The sequence below is a fragment of the Pholcus phalangioides genome, unplaced genomic scaffold (assembly GCF_987345545.1).
Source record: "Pholcus phalangioides strain wild (caught in Gottingen) unplaced genomic scaffold, Ppha-v1.0 ptg000020l_1, whole genome shotgun sequence".
In the NCBI taxonomy this organism is placed as follows: Eukaryota; Metazoa; Arthropoda; class Arachnida; order Araneae; family Pholcidae; genus Pholcus; species Pholcus phalangioides.
This window is the reverse complement of record NW_028301613.1, coordinates 10,400,942-10,426,465: the sequence shown is the minus strand read 5'-3', so window position 1 is coordinate 10,426,465 and position 25,524 is coordinate 10,400,942. Positions and strand designations below refer to the sequence as shown.

General features: G+C 37.6%; 1 protein-coding gene across 1 annotated transcript in view; it reads left to right on the top strand.

Annotated features, from left to right (window-relative positions):
* The window catches only part of Agps (alkyldihydroxyacetonephosphate synthase), a 426,147-nt gene that overhangs the window by 235,274 nt on the left and 165,349 nt on the right, over positions 1–25,524 (top strand). Inside the window, exon 10 of the mRNA XM_089248613.1 lies at positions 5,903–5,957. Within this exon, the coding sequence (XP_089104739.1) occupies positions 5,903–5,957 (55 nt within the window). The remainder of the gene's footprint in view (positions 1–5,902; positions 5,958–25,524) is intronic.

Below are 25,524 nucleotides of genomic sequence, written 5' to 3'. Positions count from 1 at the left end.
ATACTTTGGTTATCCTGGTAAAATGATTTTATTTTCCTTCCCTGATGGTCCACCATTCTGATCTGTGGCCATTTAATTGCCACATATTTTAACACCTGAATATAGGAGCTATGTCAGATTTGTGTTGGAGAAACAGTGTGCTTATGTGTGTTCAGTAGGTGGTGCCATCTATCTAGCGACTAGATACTTTCTCAAATGGGGCAAGTACACATTTTGGTACACCCATGTAATGTAGAAGAAGCAGTTATAAAGGGTGAATTTAGTGCTTTCCTCTAGTCCAGAGCCCAGGACACTAGGCCCACCTGCCCCTCCCAGTTGCGGCCCTGTGTCTATTCTCCAAACCGGTGATGCGTGCATTTGAAGGTCAATGTACGCATCTGTGTGATCACACACACCGTGGCAACCAGAAGTTTTTTTCAAAGAAATAGCCAACTCAAAATTTGAAAATCAACATAGTTTTTCACTAAAAGCAAAAATCCCCCCCCCCCCCCATCTCGGAGATCAGAAAATAAAAATATTTTTGTGGAGAATTAAAATAATGGAATAAAATAATTTTTTTTTTATACTATCTCTGAAGAATGAGATCCTTGTGCCCCTCCAAAAGTTGATTCTGCTTACATCCTAAACTGCAAGATTTTTTGATCACTTTCCCAGTAATGTGATCGGAAAATCTTGGAAAGTGAAAGGATGTATGTTCGATTCCCCGCAGGGGCAGTTGAATTTTCTCTTTCCAAAAATATATTTTTGCATCAGCCAGCTGTTAAAAGCCTTTGTAGCGGAGAGTGAGGTCATCCTTGGATAAATTCATATAGTTTACAGAGGTGGGAACTCTGCGCCGCACTGCGCCAAAACTAATATCTTGCGCCATCCTGCTCCAATAGCGTATTTTCACATTTTTCTGCGCCAAATAGCGAATTTCGCTTCAGTATGCCCGGAATTTCGGAAAGGACGCCAAAAGTTTTTTTGTTCCTGCTAGCCACGAAACGTTTCTTTACGAAAAGAGCGTGTTTTATTCCACTATACTTAAACTATCGGCCCCTGATCGGGCTTTCCATTGCGAAATCCCGATATTGTCCGTGATTGTGGAAGATGGTTTGCAGTGCCTTTCAGCTTTAAAGTGCAAATTCGAGCGTTTCAGTTAAAAAAAAAAAGTCGTCACTGGAAGCAGCAGAAATTACTGTAGTCGATTGTCATTGTGTTAAATCCCGATGTTTCGTGAAAAAAATTGTCATTCCGGGAGTAAAAAGCGCATGTCCGCCGAATTACGAATGTTAGTTTAGAAACTTTGGCGAATAACGAGTGTTAAATCGCCAATGTTGCCGAATAACGAGCGCTAAATCGACAATGTTGCCGAATAACGAGGGTTAAATCGCCAATGGTGCGGAATAACGAGCGTTAAATCGCCAAATAACGAGTGTCAGATCGCCAATCTCGCCAGATAATGAGTGCTGAATCGCCAAACATCGAGTTGATACTTCCGAAATTTTCTCCCATTTTGCAACAATTTCTTTCCAAGTATAAAAAAATTAAAAACTTATAAACTTTTTTTTAGCTCATTTGAAGTGCTGCTGTTCAAGGCAGCAAATAGTGCCCTCAGTAAGCAAAAATCATCCTAAATAGATGGGTGCAAAAAATTTTATGACAGCCGCTCTTTCAAACAAGGTGTCAAAAGCCTAAAACACCAAAAACAAAAATCAAGCTGATGAAGAGATGTTTCATAGCAAAAGACAGTGCAGTTTTATTTTGAAAAGGGTTGTTAACGAAAATATTCTTGTTAATTTCACTGCTCCAATTTATAAATATCTGCTCCGAATCCCACATTTTGCTGCTCCGAAATTGCTCCAAATCCAGAATTTGCTGCTCTAAAATTGCTCCAAATCCAGAATTTGCTGCTCCAAAACTGCTCCGAATCCTGAATTTTGCTGCTCCAAAGCTGCTCCGAAATGGACTTAGTCACTTCCCACCCCTGAGTTTAGGATATTTTAAAATTAATTGTGGGCCCGTAAAGTACATCAAAGAAATTCCACAGCTTTAATTAAACATTTTTTGAAACAGAAACAAGCAGATGGATAAATTGAAGTTTGATGGGGGAGTTGAAATAGCTAGTGCCCTTAGAAAAGAAGAAAAAATTCATTTCTACGTTTCAGGAAATCTAGATTTGTTTCTTTCATTAGTCGCGCAGGAAGTCGCAATATTGGTCAATTTAGACACGGTTTGTATGTCCCTGAAAGAAAGAAGGAGATACCACGTGACTCAAAAAGCCTCATTGAAGAAAACCCTTGCAGCACTGGGTATTATGGCTAATTATCAATAAAGGTGTATGGCTAATTTATTTTTCATTTCCTGCATTGTTTTCATCATCTGTCCCATTCACAAACTTTCAATTTTACAAATTTATTATCAAGTCCCTACAGGTTTGTAAAAAGTAGTGTCCATTATATTACCTTATTGTGCACAGAGAAAAACAAGTATAGGTAGTGCTGCTAGCAGCAGTAGTGTATATTTTTACAATAGGCACATTCCATAACAAATCAACCAAAAAATTGAAAGTCAGTTGCAAGACGACTCTGATTTTCTTCAAATTTGGGACACTCGCAAGTACTGCCAAGGTATGAAAATACTCAAATTTTCAATGACCTGCTCCGTGTATTTGTGGAGCTACATGAATTTAAATTCTTGTGAAACCATTGAAAACCCCGAAAAAATGGTTTCACTCTTTTTTTTTCTTTTTTGCACAGCGGCTGTAATGATGCAATATAGGAGCGTTAGGTATCTATGAAAACAGTAGTTTTTGTTCATTTTGAATAAAAATTATGTAACATATCTGAAAAGAAAATAGGAAAATCATATAGTGACTTGAACTTGAGATCCAAATTCAGAATTTCCCAATCTTTTCGAAAGTCAGCCATCATTCTGAACAAAATTTGCATTACGAGCAAAAATTTTGAGCTTTGTTTATTTGTTTCCACGTTATCACAACTGAGCTGATGGTGTTATGATCATATATGTCGTACCACTGTCATTTTCTAATCATGAGGACAAATTAGACCAGGGCCTAAAATTTATTGCCGATTCTGAACGGCAGCCTTTTTATACTCAACTCCGGGTTGGTGCGCTAACCTGTCGATATGGGACTCCCTACGATAGCAATCTTTTTCTATGGTCTTGTTGTCGTTTCTGTTGTATCCAGGGGCGTCGGAAGTGTGTCGAACCTGTGGGTGCCGTCTTGAGATTCATGTAGGAAATTTCGATTTTTGAATCAATTCTGTGGGTGCTCGGACCTGTTCTACAAACTTCATTGGATGCTCGAGCACCCCTGGCTCCGACACCACTGGTTGTATCCTAGTGTCAGGACAGTTTCTGACAAGGACGAATCAGGTATCGAACTCGCGACATATCTGAACATTTTTTGGTACTTTAGGCGAGTATCTTATTGACCTGGGCTACCATGCCCGATGGTTTTCCACACAAGTGCTGTAAAATTGTGGGTAATATTCTCCCCTACAGTCTTTGGTCAGCATGACTAACTCGAAAAATTAACACCCTTACAAACGTGACTGTTTACGATATGAAAGTAGATGTAGCATTGTAACCCCACGTATGTGCGCTTGAAGTTTTTTTAGATTCTGCTTGGAGAAAATCTTTGGACTGAGCTACTACTTCACCAAACACCAACTCTGGCCATATCGCTGTTGCAATTTACTGCCATTAGTGAGATGGGTTGGAAATGAAGACGCTGTCTATTGGTTGTCACCTCGAGTTTGTTAGGGAAAATGTCTTATCTATATCCTCCTTTGGGTTCGAACCCAGGACCCTGACAACAACCTTAACGATGGTAGACGAGCATCTTACCACCATGCCACTCTGGCACGACTTTGAAGCGCTAGCTCATGAACAAGGGCCACCATTTCTGAGAGATTGCATCTTTGGGGAAATGAGCCGAACATCCAAAAACAAGGTCATATCCACAGATGATCTGATGGATCGCCATTACGTGGAACAGCAAGAGCTTATGATCTTAGAGCTTAGAGATCCATCCCAAATAAGGTTGTAGCAGTGTGAACAATAAATCAGTCCAATGATAGTGCGATTTTCCATTTCCGAGAAAACCAAAAAAGGGGCAAAAGCAAGTGTCATAGATAGAGTTCCATTATAAAGTCACATAAAATTAATACGTTCACAGATGATGAGTGCAGTACATCAGTCGTCGTAAACGGTTGTTTCAGTTAACGAGCGCGTTGGTGGAACAAATTAAGCTTGTTAACCGAAGTTCCACTGTATATAAATTTATTTGTTTTGCCTTTCAATTTTTTGTAAATATTTTAGCTTAAAAACTGCTCTTTGAACAGAAAATCAAATTTTGGCCATTTCGGCAGCCGTATTTCAAAAGAGGGCAAGCGGATATGTCAGCTACTGATTAGAAAATTATTATTGATTGCATAATAAATATTATATGATTATGGCTTTCACGCATTCTCAAAAAATTTGATTTTAACAGCCATTTTTCTCAAAGAGGGCAAGTGGATAGAGAAATGGAAAGAAAAAAATTGGCAGTAAAAGGATGTTACATAAAATAAATGACTTAATTGTTTATTTATGTATTTGACACCCAAAGTTAAGACCCTTTAATGAGTAGTTGTCATATACTTCGTTAAAATTCACAGAAATGGAAAGTTTTATTCATTTATTGCCTTGTTTGAGAAAAATGGCTGAGAAATCTGATTTTCTGAATATGCTTGAAAGTCATAATCGAAATAAATATGTTATGCAATCAATAGTGAAAGATAAACTTATTTTTAGTTAGTATCTGATGATTAGTATTAAAATCCATTGAAATGGAAAGCTCTAATTAGCTTGAGCTCTTTGAAAAGAATGGTTGTGGAAATAATGGATTTTTTAATATGCTAGAAAGTTATGATCAAAATATTAAATTTTATTCAATCTACAGACAAAGGCAAACTCTTTTTTTTAATGAGTAGCTGACGTATCACTTTACTAAATCCACTAAATAAGAAAGCTGTATCAGCACTTTTCTCTTTGAGAAAAATGGCTGAAATTGAACTTTTTGAGTATGTGTGAAAGCTATAATCATATTATATATATTATGCAATCAATAGCCAAAGGCAAACTATTTTTTATTGAGTAGATGACATATCACTCTTCTAAATCCACTGAATTCAAAAGCTCTATCTGCTTGCCTCTTGAGAAAACTTGCTGTTAACATTTGATTTTCTGTTCAAAGAGCAGTTTTTAAGCTAAAATATTTCCAAAAAAGAAAGGCAAAACAAATAAATTTATATTCCAGAAAGTTTCAACAAATAATAGCGTTGAAACAAAAAAATTGAAACTCTGGTTCTTCAAGTGTTTTTGTTCAGAATGATGGCAGACTTTGACTTTAAAAAAAATCAGGAAGTTCCGAATTTGGATCTCAAGTTCAAGTCGCAATATGATTTTCCTATTTTCTTTTCAGAGGTTACAGTATTACATTATTTTTATTCTGAGTGCACACAAAAAATACTGTTTTCATAGATACTTATATTGCATCAATACAGCCACTGTACAAAAAAAATTAGTGAAACCATTTTTTGGGTTTATTAGTGGTTTCACATAATTTAATTCATGTATGCTCCACAAATACATGGAGCAGGTCATTAAAAATTCGAATATTTTCATACCTTGACAGCACCTGTCCATGTACCAAATTTGAAGAAAAGCTGAGTTGATCGTGCAACCCTCCTTGGTTGAGTTCCTACGGAATAAGCCAATAGCAGTTTTGCTACATATTTGGTAATTCTCCGTGAGATGAAGCAAATCAAGTAGTGCTGGTGTTAATCAGTTGTATTTTGTTTTCGTTTTATTTACGTTTGCTTCTTGAACTGGAACTGTCACATTTATGTTGTAGGTACCTAGAATGTCGTCTGGTCCAGATATTCATCAATTAATTCTTGGTTCAGAAGGTAAGCTTGCATTATATTCTAATGTGACACCAACCAAATACACATACATATAAATTTTAAAAAATTTAGTGAGTTGCAAGCAGCTTCAGGCAGGGTTGGCAGGTTTTTGACACAAGGCAGTTTTTGATGGTTTAAACCACAGTTTGAACTATCACAGCAAAAACCCCTGTCAAAAACCTCAAATATTGCTTTTCGATATAAAAATTCCCATTGGAAATGCACACGTTAATTGCATGTAATGTTTAAAGTGACTATGTTATACAAAGAATAAATATTTAATATTATTCTAAAATAATTTTTTACTCTCGACAGAATTATTTTGGACAATATATATGGTTTTTTTTTTCTTATAAAATTTGAATAAAGCATAACATGAACATTGAAGGGAAAACTGTGGAACGATTTGGCATTCTTTGATTCAAGATGATTCTTGACCTTCCAAAATTTCTTCAACTGCTTATATATGTTTGTATTGATATAAACCATCTGCTGTCCTCTTTTTACAACAGATAAGTTTTAAAAAAAGTTTCTTACATCATGTATGTAATGTTGATTTCTGCTGTTATTAAATTATCTAGATAACCACTGATACTTAAGACGATATTCTTACTGTGCATAACATTGAAATATATCTAGCGATCAAAATATTAAATTGTAGGACTAAAATGTCATTTAATTTGGCATTGCTAGCTTGTATGTCAAACTTAGTTATTCTTACTTTTGCACTATGATATGGTACATTTACTAATATTTTTTTATACTTTGGGTATCAAGTTTTCTCAGCTCTGCTTTGGTTGAAAGTGCTCTTTAAAGCTCTGTGAATTTATACACCCTGATCTAAGAAATTTTTAGGTGAAAATAAATGAGTTTAATTAGTACACACACACATATGCTGCATGAGAATTTTTATATGGAATACAATTTTGGGCAGATCAGAAAATTTAAAATATCAAAATAGATATTTTTCCTCAGTAATTATCATTCTCAATATAAAACCCTTTAACAGGGTTCCCACTCGTCCTACTTTTCCTACTTTTTGGTAAAATGTCCTACTTTTTCAGTTTTGTCCTACTTTCTAGTTTTTGTCCTACTTTTGCTACTAAATCCTATCAACAAAATTTGTGTAAATGATTTGAATTGAGCAGGAAATCATTGATATATTGCCAAGTATTACAAATGTTGGAGAATGCAATTAATGATTCTGCCAAAGCAGAAATTTTTATCATTTTTAAGGTTATTTATAGAGAGGGGACCATTTGGTTGATTAATTTTTCATTTGCCTTAGTTTGAGGGTTCAACAAGTATAGTAGTCATTAAAAACTTCTGTCTGGATGGAAAAATAATTTTGTATTTATTACTTCATTGTCTTGGACATTAACTAACATTCACCATTCAAAATTATACTGCAAATAGGTGAAACAACAGTTTGCATTTCAAAGCAGTTGGATACATAGGCCTATTCTAGGTTTCGTGATTCTGATGCTCCCAATAGTCTTCTCCCAGTTGTCTTCTGTATTTTTAAGGCATGAAGAGGCATAAACAATATTTACAATGCTCAGCAAAGAGCTAGAAATAGAAGTGCTTCATTTGTCAAAAATGATTACACTGGCATGTTGAACAGTAAAATGTGAACAAATTCCTTTAAAAAATAATACAGAATGCAGTAAAACTATCTGGTTTTGAAAATGGTCTCGAAGGAGTGTCATTCTTGAAAAAAAGTATGTGTTCAAAATTTGCTGTGCATTGTTGAAGAGAGTTGACAAGCTCTGCACTTCGGAAGACTCCAAAAAGAATGTAATATATATGAGGAGAGACAGCAAAGAATTATCTGTGGTTGCTAGTGCACTGTTTTGGCCGAAAATTGCTTTTTAACCAAGCCATTTGTCATTTTGCTTTGGCTTGAGTCAATCTTATAGGAAGCTTAAATAATTCTTTAAAAAAAAAAGTTAATTTACACACACAAAATTGAAATTTTTTTTTTAAATAATTTAAATTAAATTATTTTTTTTAAATTAAAAAATTTTTAATGATTTTTTTTCCATTATGCTATGATCATGTTGTCTAGGGAGGTTACCCTCCCCCATCCTACTTTTTCTCATTTTTTGAGTGGGAGCCCTGCTTTAATCTAAATAAAAGTGTTTTGTTATTTAAGATATCTATCAAGTTAACAAAAACTATTTGACATCATCGACAGTAAGATTTTGATAGTTTTAATACCGAGTTAGTTTCTGGTGTCAAAAACCTAACCCTGATGCCCTATCATACATATTTTCAATAAGCAGCTCTATTCCACTTCGCAAATTGAACACAGGTAATGATTAGCTTAGATAAATAAACCATAGAATTATATTTTATATGTCCTAGTCTCTTATGTTGAAGAATTCAAAATTGGAAATTATACTTAATATTTTGTTTTAATTGTAATAAATTAATTTTTAAAAATAAAACATTGTAATATGCAAAAAAGTAAGTTTTTCATCATGTTGTATACCTATTGTGTTCAAAACATTATCAAAAGGCATTGATTTAGGTTTGTGACAGTTTTTGATGGTTTAAACCAGTTTTCTGGGCTATTAGGCTATGGTAGCGGTTCCCAACCTTTTTTGGCCCACAGAGCCCTTTCTGTTATATAATTTCTATGATGGAGCACTGTAGGCATGGCCCCCACATGCTAGTGCCAGGCCCCCAGCCCAGGATTTTTTGCCCCCCCCCCCCAAAAAAAAAATCGTGTGCACCTCCCTTGAGAAAAGATTATGGTGTATTTTTTCAGTAAAAAAAAAAAAAAAACCCCTTTCGGGAAGGGGAAAAAGTTGAATGCCCTACCCCCCCCCCCCCCATGAGAAAATCCTGCATACGATACGGCATTTGTATATGGAGCAAAACATCGCTACAACACGATAATCGATAATAAATACATCTACAATGATATGTTTTTCAAATCTTGTTTGGAATTGCCTGGCTTAATGTTAAACTCTGAGTACAGCGACATCATCTACTATGATAAACGGCTCTATAACCCGATATTTTTAGGAGAATTTCGAAATCGCTACAACAATACTTTTTATATTTTGTTCAAAATCGTTTTAAATTTAATTTTGGCTGCGCCACTTGTTCTCGTTCTTCTGAAGGCGTCTGATAACATCAATATTTTGCACTAAATGATCATCATAATACCTCTATTATGGTAATTTTCTTTGTCCTCAGAGTATCGTTATATCGAGATTTCACTGCAGTTTTATCATGCATAATACTAGCTACAATACCCGGCGCTGCCAGTGTTTTCTTCATTTATTGGGAGGATCGGAAAAGTGACAAACCATTACAAAGGAATAAATATATAATACTGGCAGGATTAAAGGTGTGACAAGCCATTGTAAAGGCACATGTAAAACGCATTACTAGGGAACCTCGGTAACCAAAGTAAACATTTCGAAAGTGATTCTTGAGGCCCAGAAGCCATTGTTGCCCGACGATTTTTCGTCCATTTCGGGTATCTGCCCTTCTCTAGCAAACTTTTAAAGTAGCCTATCGTTCAATCCGAGCCCTGTTTGTTATATATCCAAATTTTGGCAACGATTGATCTAAAATTGTGGATTTGTATAGAGAACATACACACAGACAGAAAATCAATTATATATAGATACTAGCTATAATACCTGGTGTTGCCCGGGTTTTCTTCAATGAGGCTTTTTGGATCACGTGATATCTCCCTCTTTCTTTCAGGGACATACAAACCGTGTTCAAGTTCAACCAATATTGCGGACTTAATGCGCGACTCATGATATAAACAAATCTAGATTTAAAGAAACGTAAAAATAAATAAATATATATATATGGGGTGATTATAAAAAAACTATCCCGACATATGGGCCCCTAACTATCATACCATTCACAGAAACTGAATGAAATTTTGGCATAAGGTATTTTGAGGTATGCGCTCAAGAATGATATGGAAAACAACAGTGTCACTCTAACAGTTACGGTTACAGTGAGAAAATTTCGAAAATATCATATGGCAACACCAAGTTTTTTGTATTTGAATGCGATCTCCATACTGAAAAACACTAAATAGCGTTGGAATGGCACCTGTAGCACGAAAATCCCCGGAGCTAGGCAAGGAAAAAGTAAAAAGGACTTTGCAGTGCACCAGAGCATTAATGTTCGTTTCATTCGTCACACCGTTTCTTCGGCTGAGATCCCAGCCTGATTAGTCCTCCACAAGGTCATGTGGAAAATTTGTGAAACACAATAAAATGCTTTATTTTATGCTGCTTCTCTGTCCTTATTGGTTGTCCTCACTTTTAGCCTATCTATCGCCGGTGATTTTCATGCTACAGTTGCCGTTCGAACGCTATTTAGGGTTTTTCACAATGGCGATCACATTCCAATACAAAAAACTTTGTGTTGCCATTTGATATTTTCGAAATTTTCTCACTGTAACCGTAACTGTTAGAGACACTGTTCTTTTCCATATCATTCTTGAGCGCATACATCAAAATTTCATTCAGTTTCTGTGAATGGTATGATAGTTAGGGACCCATATGTCGGGAAAGTTTTTTTTATAATCACCCTGTATATATATATTTCCTTTTTAAAAGGGTGCTAGGTATTTCGATTCTCCCCTATGAACTTCAAGTTATCTATCTCTGCCTGTTTCTGCTTCAAAAAATGCTTTATTAAAGCTGTGGAATTTGTTCTTTTTACTTTTTACAGGCCCATAATTAATTTTAAAACAACCTAAACTATATGTGAATTTATGCAGTCGAATATTTAAAGACAATGCGGAGACATTAATTTTCATACTTGAGAAGATATAAATAAAAAGTTGAAATCAATGTTATTGCATGGATATCCAACTCAAAAGTAGGTCTGCCTCATTAATTCATATTTAATCTCCTGGGCTTCGTATATCTTTCAAAGCGAACTCAATATTTCAAAAATTGAGTATTTAATACAATTTTTGAAATTATTGATGTGACAGGAAACCCCACCAAATTTCTGCATTTCTACATTAAAATCGGCAATTTTAACACTGATTTCTATGAGGATCACCCTTTTCTTGACCCTCAAAGCAATACTGATGATGATTATGACGTCATTCGAAAAACCTCATTACTGGGAGTATTGAAAATATGGGAAACCATTATAAAGGCATAAATATTATACATACATTGGCAGCGTTGAAGAAATGACCAACCATTGTAAAGGCATATGCAGACCTCGCAGCGCTCCTATTTTTCCTACTTTTCCTATTTCTTAGAAATGTCCTCCTATTTTCCTACTTTCATCGCAGTTGTCCTATTTTATTCCAATTCTCTCATACTATTCCTATTTTATCCCTTCCTTCCTTTTATTTACGGCCATTATCTCACTACGAAAATTTCGAGGAACTGCAAAATGTCACTGCTTTCCATCCCCTTTTTGACGTGCTTTATTCACAACTCGCTACTGAAAAAGAGAGGGAAATTTTTTTTTTTCAGTTCCACCGGAGCAGGGGATGACCACAAGTGTATCTTTTCGCCCCGCGCGGTATAGTCAAAGTGCTAACAGTTGAAGTCCAGCAAGGGCGTAGCCGGGGGGGGGACTTGGGGGTCTGGTCCACCCCCCCCCCACCCCCCCCCCCCCCGAAATGTGAGAAAATGACCGAAAAAAGGGAAAAAGATGGCCAAATCCATTGTTCTGTCACTTTGGTCCCCCCCGAAATGAAAGTAGCCCCCCCTCCCCCCCCCCCCCCCCGAACGAAATTTCTGGCTACGCCCCTGAAGTCCAGTAGGGAAAGCGAATCTGTTTTGGGAGATTGGTTGCCTTAAATAAGGCAGAAAAAGGGGGAGGGGTAGAGACAGGCTCTGCCCACACACAATAGATTCCATTAGAGACTCCCGTTACCTCGTACGATCGTTTAAAGCCGGGCTTTCCTAGTAGGCGTTTCGCGACACGTGAATCGAACTGGATCATTTCGCTTCAGCAGAAATGTGTTGCATAATTACGCTACGCATTTGTGTTTTCCAATCAGATCAGGGCGGCTATTTTGAGTATATGGCCCTGGGGTCAGCTACTCTATCGGCTGCATGCTCCGGTTTGAAGGGAAGGGAAAGAGAACACAAAAAAAAAAAAATAAAATAAATGAAGAGAAGGTTGGTGAAACGTGCGGCACACGACACATTCAACTCCTCCAGAAGCAATCAGCCAATCACGCCCGACGTAAAGTGTTGTCGTGAGCATGGCCCCCACATCCTGGAGCAGGGCTCCTAGGATGGGACTTTTGGCGGGCCCCCAGACCAGACTTTTCATGGGCCCCTTTATAGTGAATTTATGGCATGAAAAAAAAAAAATGATGAAATCGTCTTGGCCTCCAGGGCTGGAGCCCTGTCAGCCTTCCCCTTGTGAGGGCCATGGTTGTGAGCTGTATTGCGCTCTGTAGGAAACAGTGCTTTTCTTATTGGTGAGTGGATGGCGTGTCGCGCTTGGTGATTCACGTTGCACACGGCATAGAAAACCCGGCTTTACGGGACAGAGCCCGAGCCCTGTCCTGGACACATCCACCTGCTCCTTACCCGACCATGCACCATTTCCCCATCTTGGACTTTTTTTTTGGCAGTAGATGATTTTCAATCAGGAGCTTGCTCTTTGGTTGTTTCTCTACTTTATAATCGTTTCAGTCTGCCTATAACACACCATGCCATGGATTCCGGTAAATCACGTTGTTGAGACATCCTCAAGTCACCTTGTCTCAAAAAAATACTGCGCAATCGAATTTCACAGTTACGGCAGTGAAACTGACGTTTCTGCAACATCCCGATTTCTGCCCTTATCTCCTTTTTCTAGTTTTTGACGTCATGAACTTTGATTTGCATATGAAGTTTTCTTCTTCCGTTTCCTGCTAGGCTTTAAATTATGGATGATTCATTTTATGTTACTTATCGGTATACATCTTTGCGTAATTTTGTTAAAACCATGTGCTCCCCTAATTGTTTTGAGCAGTGTATATACCATTTTTAGCGTATTTTCAAAAGCCAGGGGAGCCGTTGCCCCCCCCCCCTAAATGATGTGCCTGTTTGCAAGATGAAGAACTTTCGTTATTAATTTAAAATTCTTGTTGAATTCTTCCAAAATTCCATGTTTTTTAGAGAGAGCGTTTTTTGTTTTTCCGACATTACGAACGACAAATTTGACACAGTCAGCAAGCAGTGCCGTCTGAACGCATGGACCCACCCGAGCACGGCCCGGGGGCCTCGAAACGATAGGGGGCATCACAAAACTGGGAAGTAATTGAAATTTTTGAGAATTCTTGGGCCTCAGAAAAATCAATTGGCCTGGAGGCCCATGGTGCTTTTAAGACGGCCCTGTCAGCAAGCAAACACCACATCGAAAGAAAGTTCTACAGGAAATGATCGAAAGAACTTGCTGTGCATGTGTACCTATTTTCGGCAGACCTGTACGCCCCAAATGCTTACAGTAGACTTTCTCACATTCTGAAAGGTCATATGGCCGTGAAAACAATTGAAACCCATTTTTTCGGGACTCTCCACATCTGCGTATTCTCAGAAAGAGGCAATAAACAAATCGCCTAAGTGTCCACTCTAAATGGTCATCACCCAACTCACTGGCAATTTTTCGTATACATCAGCAATCACCCTAACATTTATGTCTTTTGCGGTGACAATATGCTAGAACTGTTGCAGCAATGCTTTTTCACTGCATACAAAAATTTTGTGCGTCTTTGATGGATATAAATTAAGTTGTTTTTTTTCAAAAGTTTCCGAGTTTGAGTCGAAGTGAAAACGTCGAATAATTGAGGTTTTACGTTAAATAAATGAATGAAATATTTTAACATTAAAATGTATTTGTTGTATTGTTGTTTAAAATGTATTGTTATCAATTGCTACCCAAGTTAAATGTCGTATAAATATGAAAGTTGTATAACTGAGTGACGTATGAACGAGGTTACTTTGTAATTTGTAGATATGCCCTATTACAAATAATCGTTTTTAAACTTTATGAAACACAATTCAACAAACATCGGAACTGGCCTTGATGCAGGGCCAAACTCTTCTGACATAGATTTATTATAGTTAACTCTTAATGCTCAAAATAAAAATTTAACAAAAATTCAGATTTTTAGCTTTGCTTACCGTTCTTTTGGCTTAGAACCGTAGGATTCATCCATGTGGGAAAAAAATCAATCCTTTATGTACGCAAACTCGTTCAACTATTTTACTAAAAGATTTTGAACAACTGTATTTTTGCAGACGCGAACCGTAAATATTTTTCTGTTCTACTGATCCAACAATATTGTCTGTGAATTATATTCACTGGTTCAACAATATCGTCTAATCGTTTTGAGGGGAGATGTGTCCCCAAGACAGTACAGCGAATAAAAAAGGCTGATGCGGAATGTAGCCTTTTTTTCAGAAGCAAGGAATAAACCCCTTGATTTGTTCGGACTGGGAGGGGGTTACTAGAGGGGCCATGAGCAAAATGACGTGATTCAGTACACACGTCATTACAGCCATTTCGTGCAACACTTTTTGCAGGAAAACGCTTTAAACGAGAAATCTCGATGAGTATCAGTAATTAGAGTTGACACCAGAGAGTCGCAGGACCCAAGGAGGAAAAACTAATGCGGGATCCACTGTATACAAAAGCTTGCAGCAAAGCTGTCTCAGTATCGTAACCCGCCTAGAGAGTGGGGCTGGCAGAGCTTCAGACCTGGGGCCTGGACAATTCTTGTCATTTTTTGTCTTTTTTCCACACTATTAGTTCGCTATAGAGGGGGGTCCGCTGAAGAGCGCAGCCTACGGGCCCCTGTTCCAGGATGTTGGGGGGGGGGGTTCACATGCTTTATCGACACCCAGAGGCAATTTCACTGTGGAATATGACGTCTGTTTACTCCAATTTTCATTCTATCGAGACATCTATTGCCTTCTATGAACTGAAACAGCAGGGGTCGCGCGGTAGCCCTGTAGGTCCCTACACACGCTCGACGACTAGATAAGGATTATTCTAGTGGCTGTAGCCCTGAGGACACACAAAATGCTGGTGTCCTAGACCGTCTCAGTAGCCATGACTATCACAATGTCTTTTCTTCCTTCCTAGGAGAACGACTGCCATGAGAGCCGGGGGGGGGGGAGGCTTGTACAATGTTCTTTTCTTTGTTTCCGGGGTTTTTTTTGTATATGTGTATAGTTGAAAAAAAAATTTCAATGAGATCTAACGTACTTAGTTCAAGATCTCCGTTCATACGAGTACAAATTGATATGATTGATTTTATAAATAATGTTTCCAGAACTGGTTTAACATTAATATAACTGATTATTTATTACTTTAAATGTGGAGATACATAATCTAAGCACTGGCGTGAAAATGCAGGAATAGCTTACTTGCTGGAGACACAAAAACGTTGTGTTGTGTTTACCAAAGCACCGTTGCCACTATATGATAGCAAAATAACATCTTTTGGTTTTAGCCTTTTAAATGGCTAAGTATATTTATTACAATACTCCCCCCAAAAAATATGAAATACATAGATGATTATATGAATACAAAACAGAAGTTAATGTTCATAAATCAAACGTGAAGGCTTTTTCCGCTCACGCAATGGATATCGACGAGTTACTGGTACAGTACTTTTATCAGCAATATCATGATTCTCCAGATCACTTTTTGTTGCACAGTTCTCATCAAGAGCAGAAGAATTCACTCCACTGTCTTTGACATCTGACACAGGAATACAATTGTCACAGCTAGATGAAGATTCGCTGTCATCACTGGGATTTGGAAGTGATGAATGAGTAATGCTCTCATCAACAGGAACATGTGTAACAGATCTTTCACTCGCAATTGATTTCCTAGGAATATCACATTCACTACTATCAGTAGTCACTGGATTATAAGCATGATCAGGGCATAACTGATCAATGTGAGCAAGATATTTCTCACTAGTGATGTTAACAATCCATGTCTTGCTTCCCTTGGGTTCCACCAAAGTTCCCCGGCTCCACTGATGATTCTTACTGGATCGAACAAAAACTTTCTGACCAGGGTGAAAATACCTTTTTGCATTATGACTACGGTCATAATACATTTTCTGTGAATCAAACAAATGTACTCGGATTGAATTTTTTGTGAAAATAGAATCATTTTATTAAATTTCTAATAATTTAATCATTATTTTTTTATAGTTTTTATTTCTGTAGTTTAAGTTAAAAATAATGTAATTCTGTATTTTAAAAAGAAGTTATCTCAAACTATTCTTCGTGATTTAGTGCTGAGCATTCTACTTTACGTAATTTTTTCGTATAGTCTCTTACGTATATTTTGCATAGTAATGTATTTTACATTATTTTAATTTCCAGTTAACGTTTCTCATTTTCGTATTGTTAAGTATTATTATTATTATCTAGCTTTAGCAATGGTGTTAGTATGCCTCGACCTCGACTAGTGTTGTGTAGAGCTTGCGACGGGAGGTTTCCCTGGTCTAGGGGTATAGTAGCTGATAGTTTCAATTGTAAAGGGTGCTTGGATAGAAAAAGGCTGGAACTCGAGGTCGAAGCTTTACGGGAAAAAGTTAGGGTGCTAGAGGGCCCGGTTATAACGGACCCTCTGGTCGTCGAGCCACCTGTTGATGAAGAAGCAATCTCCACGAACAACGACATTTTAGAGGGCGAATGGGTGGTCGTGGATGAGGTAGAGGGGGATAGTGATAGGGGTTTAATCATCGGCGATTCTATGGTTAGGGAACTTGGGAACCGAGTGTGTAGGGATTTTCGGGGTTTCGAGCGCTGTTGTCTTCCTGGGGGGAAGATTGGCAACGTTCGAGACGTTTTTCATCGCCGAAAGTTGCCCTTGCGGGTGATTCTGTGGGTGGGAACAAATCAGGTAGGAGCGAATATTAGTGAGTCTCTGTCAGAATACCGGGATTTACTATTATCCGCTAGGGAGGGGGGTTCAGATGTGGCAGTGATTCCAGTGCTGCCAAGGGGTAGTAGGGGATATAGGAGTAGGATCCACCAATTCAATATAGGCCTGAAGGGCATTTGCTCCTCACTTGGGGTCACGTTCTTGGAGCTTCCCGCATTTACCGATAGGTGGCTTCGTTCGGATGGGATCCATCTAAATAAGAGAGGGGTCTGGGAGGTTTACGATAGTCTTAGGTCAGGTTTTTTACTCCCAGACCACGTAGTCGGGAATGCGGGTTAGTTAATGATAATCACAACAGTACTGACGGGGAATTACCCACCTCTGACTTGGATGGCTTCTCGATTGACAACAAACCACCGGGCAAATTAAAATGTGTGTTAATAAATGCCAGGAGCTTGAGTAACAAGAAAGATTTTTTAGAAACTATGATAGTTGTGGAGGACTTGGATCTTATAGCCATTACAGAATCTTGGGCAAACGATGGGGATGAATCTTTCTTACACATCTCCGGATACGATACTTTTTTGAGAAATAGATCTGATAGGAAAGGGGGTGGAGTGTTGATATACGTGAAATCATGTTTGAAGGCTAGAGAGTGTAACGTGCAGAGAAGTGATATTGAAACCATATGGGTTGAACTTGAGAACAAAAGACGTCATAAGCTTATTGTTGGGGTTTGTTACAATCCACCGAATAGGGATCAAAACTATATCGCCAAAATGCATGATGAAATTTCCTACATGTGTAAGCGAAAGAGGGTTCTCATACTAGGGGATTTCAATTACCCGGGTATTGATTGGGAGAACCTTTCATCTGGAAATCAGTATGAAAGAGACTTTCTTAAGTTGGTGCTCGAAAATTTTTTGTATCAGCATGTATCAGAAGCCACTAGGGGTACTGCTATTTTGGATTTAGTTCTTACTAGTTCTGAGGATCTAGTTGAACATGTTTCGGTGGGGGAAGAGTTTTCTTCCAGTGATCATCGTATCGTCAGATTTCACTGTAACTTTTCCTCGGGTAAGGTTGATAACAAAAGACTGGTTCCTTGTTTTCGGAGAACTAACTTTGATGTTTTGCGAAGAAGGTTAGCGGAAGTTTTCAAAGACCGGTTGCAATCAGTAGGGGTGGTAAGTCAATGGGAAGAATTTAGTACGAAGCTGTCCTCTGTTTTGCACGACGTCATACCCTTTGTTCGAAAAAAGCGTGTTTGTACATCACACCCTCTATGGTTCACGGATAGCGTGCGGAACCTTTATCTTGAAAAGAAAAGAGCATTCAGAGAGTATAAAAGTGGACGAGGTGACCTATCATTGTTTACTGATAAAAGAAGACTGTTGAAGAAAGCGATAAGGGATAGTAAAAAGCAAGTTGAATCTAGGTTGGCAGATAACATTGGCTCTGACCCAAAATCATTTTTTCGATACGTCAATAATGGATGTAAGGGGACAGTTGGCCCCCTCTCGATAGGAGGCTCAAAAGTAGAGAGCAATGTAGGCATGTGTAGTGCTTTCAATGACTTTTTCGCGTCGGTTTTTAATGGAGATAATGATATTCGATATAAGGGTGTTGCATGGGGTAATAAAACGCTCAACGATATTCAAGTGGAAGACGTGGAGGTCCTAAATCTTCTAAGAAATGTATGTGCAAGCAAAGCACCAGGACCAGATGATATCTATCCCAGGGTTCTCAGGGAAGGTGCTAATGAATTGTTGGGGCCAGTCGCACAGATATACAGGAGTAGTGTTGCTGAGGGTATCGTCCCGAGAGATTGGAAACTGGCTAACGTTGTTCCGATATTTAAGAAGGGTAGTAGAGAAGTGGTGTCTAATTATCGTCCAGTGAGTTTGACGAGCTCCCTCTCGAAAATTTTGGAAATTATCATCAAAAGGCAGTTTGTGAAGTGGATAGACGAGAATAATGTATTGTCGGATAATCAGCATGGGTTCAGGAAGGGGAAGTCATGTGTAACTAACCTCCTTTGCTTCTATGATTACGTGACTAAGGCTTTGGGTAAGAGCAAAAATGTCGACGTTGTTTACCTTGATTTCCAGAAGGCATTCGATCGGGTCCAACATGGCAAACTCTTGAAGCGTTTACACGAGATTGGAATAGGGGGCAACTTGCTGAATTGGATAGAATCGTGGTTAAGAGATAGGTCGCAACGAGTTATGGTGAACGGGGAATTCTCTGGTTGGACAGACGTCACAAGTGGAGTTCCTCAGGGAAGTGTCCTTGGCCCCATACTTTTTTCACTTTTTATCGACAAACTCGATCAGGGTATCGATGGAATTACTAGCAAATTCGCAGATGATGTGAAGCTAATGGGGGTAATCGGAAATGAAAGCGATAGGGAGTTGCTCCAGACCAACTTAAACAAGATTGCAGCATGGGCAAATGAATGGAGCATGACGTTTAGCGTAGATAAGTGCATGGTCGCTCATTTTGGTTCGAACAACCCACGGTTCTCTTACGAGTTGAATGGTGTCACTATCCCGGATGCAACTAGAGTCACCGATTTGGGAATTCTCATTGACGAGCGACTTAAGTTTTCTGAACATTGTTCAGCGGTTGTCAAAAAATCGAATAGAATGCTTGGTCTCATTTTCAAAAAGGTCTCTTCGCGTTCTCCTAAAGTCATTCTTCCGCTTTTTCGAGGCTTAGTTCGTCCTGGACTGGAGTATGCTGTAAGGTTTTGGAGACCATACCTACAGAGGGACATAGACTTGGTTGAAGGGGTGCAGAGAAGAGCTACGCGTGTCCTTATTGGCACACAGGGCTTGAGTTATGAAGAAAGACTTCATTTTTTGAATATGTTTACATTGGATGAACGCAGGTGTCGAGGAGATATGATCGAAGTGTTCAAAATTTTCAATGGGATGGATAGGATGGACCATGAACTTTTAGTACACCGCCAATCGACTGCTTTTACAAGGGGACACCAGTATCGATTGGTGAGGGACAATGCAAGGTTATGGTGTCGCAGGGAATTTTTCTCCAATAGGGTTGTTAATAAATGGAATAGCTTACCCCCGGAGGTAGTAAATTGTAACACAATTGACACGTTTAAAAAGAAATACGATAAACATGTTGGGGTAAATCGAGAAGCTATCCATTCTTAGAATAAGACAACCATAATTATTCTTTATGGGCATTGTATAATATTTTATCATGTGTATATATTGTTTGTAATTTGTGTTAATTGCATTTTTAATTGGGTTGCTGTATTTTTGAAACATATGACAACCATATTTTTATGGGCATCTTTTTATCAGCCACCTCGTTGGGCATTTTGCCTGTTGTGGCGTTGTATTTGTATTTGTATTTGTATTTGTATATTGTCTGAGGCTTTCATGGCGGGCGTTAAATGACTTGCAAACGGTTTCCGTGTTATTAGGCCATGGTCTACGAGATTTTCTTCCTTACGTTTCGCCCACATCTGTGGCAGGCATCATCTGAGGTTATTTGGACGTAAGTCTCCGCGGCAAGCGAGAAAGGCTTTGTACATCTACTGTCATCGACTTGTTCTCTATATGCATTTCTGAGACTTAATCGGCCACAGAAGAACCGCATTGGTTGGCTTGTGTGGATGTGTTGTGCGCCGATTGGCTGCAAGTGGTGTCTGGCGACTATTGGCTGTCGAGTTCATTTTCTCTCTGGCATTCATCGGGGCACATCTCGACATCTCAGCGGCACAGAGAGTCGAGATGGCCTAATAACCCGGAAACCGTGTGCAAGTCATTATCTCAAAGTATGTTGAATCAAATTGAGGAAATAATATAATCAAGAGCAAACTCAAAAAGAAACACATTTTAAATATGAAATGGGTAAATTCTGGTAAACTACTTAAACTTGCATCAGCGGCAAAAACAAGAAAAATAATTACTTTCCTAATGAGTATTTCAAGCCTCTCATTTGGTGATTTTTTTAAAATGAGTGATTACCAAGTCTACAAGCTAAATCTAAAAACATTAATATTCAAATTATTTTTGAAATCTGAAACACCATGTCTGTATGTGAGGCCAATACCAAAAAATGAGAGGCAATGTGTTGGTATTGTAGAGAATGTAAAAATATAGAAATATCAAGAAGTCTCTCAAACTTTTTTTATGATTTAAAAATTTAAAAAATATTTCTTCTAGAGGAAGTCTCTATGTATTTTGTACCTTGTGGGGGAGGGGACTGAGCTGCAATAACACTGTTGCTTGAAGTAAAATGTAATCCTATGTATGCTACTGCATATATGGACGTATATGAAAACTGTGTGTATCAAAACTGTTAAATGCTGCTACAAAAATCAAATTTTAATTTTCCACTCCTGCATATTGTTTTCCGGAGAGGAAGAAGAAACCCATGCATGTTTGGAACTTGCTTAATACGGTAGGCCAAATCAACTGCCTCTGGAAAGGTTGCTGGATTGTGGGCAGCGATAAGTGATTCCATGTGAGATACCAGCCTTAAATCTGACCAAAAGAAGTGTGTCATGATAATTTGTTATGGCCACCGATTCATTTGGTGTAACCTGAATAGCACGTCGAGCTAGTGACTCAAGACAATCAGCAAAATCTCTAACTCTCTCAGAATCTGATTGTGGTGGTGTTGTCAGTTGAGACAACACTATCTCAGGTCTGTCAGGTGAAGAAAATCTGTCTACTACATGAGCATGGAATTGCTCATAGGGTCTATCAAGTGAGAGCTTGACTGAATGTGAGCAAGTTCAGCTCCAGAACATTTCCGTAATGCAATCTTTTTCTTAGTATGGGTATCCCGATTCGACAAGGCTGATGCACGATCAATTTGTGAAAAAAAATCAGTCACTGTCAAACTCGAATTTGTTCCATGAAATACTTGTATAAGCAATATGATCAGAAACATGTTAAATTGCTGGACATTCTGAGCCTGGGCTTCTTGAGCCATGATGTAGTGTGAAAGGGGAAAAAAATTAAGCCGACTGTTAATGACAACATCAACACGTAAGGGCAAATATGTGTAAAAAATGTAAAAAATAAATTGTGTTAGGTATCTCACCTGGAGAAGTGTACAGGCGGCAGCCTTTACCGTTTGAAGAATGATAGAGGGAACAAGCGAGAGAGGAGAATCACAAGTCAAATATTTAGTGGTTGTGACCACTACAAGAATAAAATATAAAAAGTCCTCTCAAATCCAAAATGTACCTCAATGTTTGGGAATAATGCAAGTCAGTGTGAATATATGTGTATATAAAAAAAAATCTGATTAGGAACTATCAGCTAAACGGTGATCAAGAAACAACACAACCAACAAAACATGAATAAAATTTTCCACAGGAGACACGACGTGAGTTGCAGGAGAGGAGACAATGAGGAAGAGAAAAAAAAACAGAGCATGTGTCCTTGAAAAGAAAGGCTGCAATCATCCCACAGAAGATGGGAAAAAATGAGTTCTCCCTCACGTAAACTCATGGAGAAAAAAAATGTAAATGGCGCTGAGGTTTGCCTCATGACAAATCAATTCAATCACGAGAATCAAGTCATACATTCAACAAAGAAAACATAACAAACAGCAGGAGAGAACACAATCATATTAGTTTTTTTTTTTTTTAAATTATGTGTAGTATGGAAAAATACGCTAGCACAAATACATTACAACGATTGAAAAATAACAATTACAACAATTTAGTATAGTTACGCCAGGTTAATCCTGACAATATTTAAGAGTGCCACACAAACAAAATTTACCGCAGGTTCGACAGCACCATTAAATGTCCCTCGTTTATAACAACATTACGAATGTTGAGGGTTATCAAGTGATACCACTTCTTAAACGCATGCCGAAGATTCTAACGAACTGGTTTCTTTAGTGTGACATATACAAGGAAATTATGAACAGGACATTGTGAAAATGATACTACTTCACTTTTACTTAGAGAATTGCAAGTTAATTTTAGTTATCCGTTGTAATCCTTATTCGTGGTGCATTAAACTAAATACAATACAAATTATAATCCAACAAATGGCACTCTCACTTAGTTTCCATTAATTATACAGAAAAGGTCACACAATAATGCTATATTAAAGTTCGAATCACTCACCGTAATCTCAGTGAAAAGATCATAACATACCCCTATATTTAGGGGCTCTCGATCCAGGGTTGGGGGGGGGGGGGTTAACGCATGCATCAACGTGTTGGTCAAACAACTCCCAGAATCTCTCTGCGAAAAGCCTTGTGTGTTCACACACACCAAGTTGGTGAAGACCCCTGCTATTGGACGAAAGCAATCGCCTAATATCTGTAAGGGGTTTTCATTGGCTCAGAGGCACAATGTCTGTCTGGAGAGAGTTGTGATTTTGTTATGTAACAAGTACTCAAGTGCATCGTGGAATTCCCTGCCGAGGGAAAAATTAACACACGTGTTACTTCCGATGTATTGATGTGTGTTTTGTGGTTTCTCTATGGGAAGGAGAGAGGGGGGAGATTGAGTGTTGGTGCACTCGTGACACTATTGTAAACGAGCAGAGGGGGAGGGGTAAATTAGCATACTGTCCATGTGGTGGTGTTATAGCTGGGATAAAGAAAAATTCCTGGCGCTAACCAATCCTGGCCTTTCCAGCAACCAGGCAGGTGAGACCTTGAAGATCATGGAAAAAGGCTACCTTTTTGACTTTGAATTTTCAGTTCTAAACTGCCTTCACCTTTTTTTTTAAGTTCATCCCTTTAAGCATTTTGAAGAATACCTTTGCCTCTAATATGCTCTGCAAACAGGAATCAAATACCTGCTCCCTTTTTTTTTAAATTATTACTGTTCCTTTTGAAAAATTTCAGAGCTTAATTTAATGAAACAGGAATGTTCTTCACCAGTGAGGAATTCAAGAAAAAGTGCAAGCATGTGACTTTAGCTCCTGAAAGTTTGGGTTTGATTAAAAAAAACTGAATGGTCTGGTTATATAACTAAAGGCTTTATTTTGGACGTATTGGGACACTTTTGGATACATTTTCTTCAGGGTTTGAAAAATTTGGAGAAAAAAAATTCAGGTACATTCTGATTTTTCAGAATTTTCATTATCCTAATTTATTTATTTTACCACAACCAATTTTCTTGCTACAGTTCTGCATGGAGTGCAAGGATCAGATACAATTACGCAGAAGGAGGTGTGTTCATGTGTGAACAGTTGCTCCCTTGTATGTTCAAATACATTAACATTCACCACAAATGTATATTTTATTTAGGCATAATATAAGATGTACATACATGTTTAAGTTAGCTATTTTGAAGTTGTGGAAAAGGAAATTCAATTTTCCCTATCTTGCCTAAAAAAACCTGCCTGAGCTGGGTTTTTTACAATCGTGTTTCAAACAACTCATCTGCATAATTTTCCTTTTCAAAATGATACTAGATGTAAATAAATAAGTGTGGGAAGTATCAATTTTTTTATGCTGAGCAAAAACCTATTTTTGTCAGGTTTTCCAGCTATGGCAAAAACTCACACTATTATTGATTATTAAACCAAAATTTGAGTTTAAAACTATGCCATTTGCATAATAAATATAAAAAAAAATGGCCTTGCATGCATAGATTGTGAAAGAATCTATTTTTGCTCTGGACAACCATTTCCATACCTATGGCAAAACTTGCCGACCCTGATACAGTGAAATCTTGATACTCTGTGGATCAAGAAAAAATATTACTGAGGAATTTATTGTTATATAGAATATCATTGTAATGAGGTTTCACTATACATAATTGTCAGTTTTGAAAAGAATTGGTTTACTTCAGACCAAAATTTGATACTTTAATCACACACAATTGTGTAAACAGTAGGGTATTAGATGTTTTAAACGCTTTTCTAAAACATAATTTATGCTCATTCTTTGATTAATAAAATTAATAAGCATGTTGATATAGTTCTTAAACCAAAGTTTGTGTGTTTCAAACAATTTTTTCTTAAATGATGTTAAATATTGTGTAGGAAGTATCAATTTTTGATGCTTTGCCCATTATCATCCGGACTTTATTAGCTTTTTTCAGCAATAGCAAAAATTCATAACTCTAAAATTTATTGATTCTTATACTAAAATTTATGTTCAAAACTATCTTGTATTCCAAAAAATAATAAAATGCACAATAATAATATTCACAAATGATAAATGAGGTAAAAATCACACAATTTTTACCACTTGGTATTATTTGTATTCCAAAAAATAATAAAATGCTCAATAATGTTTCACAAATGGACCACTTGGCAAAAACCTATTTTGGCCGGGACAGTTTTTACTCTGATTTTTTCCACCTATAGCAAAAACTCGCCAACCCTGGTATGTAGCACATTTTGTACATAAAACTTTCCTAAATATTCATTAACTAGTAAAATCTTTAAGGTGAAGTTATTATAGGACTTTCGGAACATTCTCCTTGCTGGGAATATTCTCGAAAAAAGATACCTATAATTTTACATCTCCAGCTATCAAACAATTTTTGGAATATTTGGGTAGAAATAGCATGTTACTCTTGCAAAAGAAGTGAGAATATTTCTTATTTCTGACATAGATTTTTTATGCTGTGTGTGTGTACTGGCATTCAAATTCATCCCAAATGTGTTCAATAGAATTAAGGACAGGTTTTTGTCAGTCCAATGCCTAAACACCCTTTTCAAGAAAGGCATGCATCATAAAC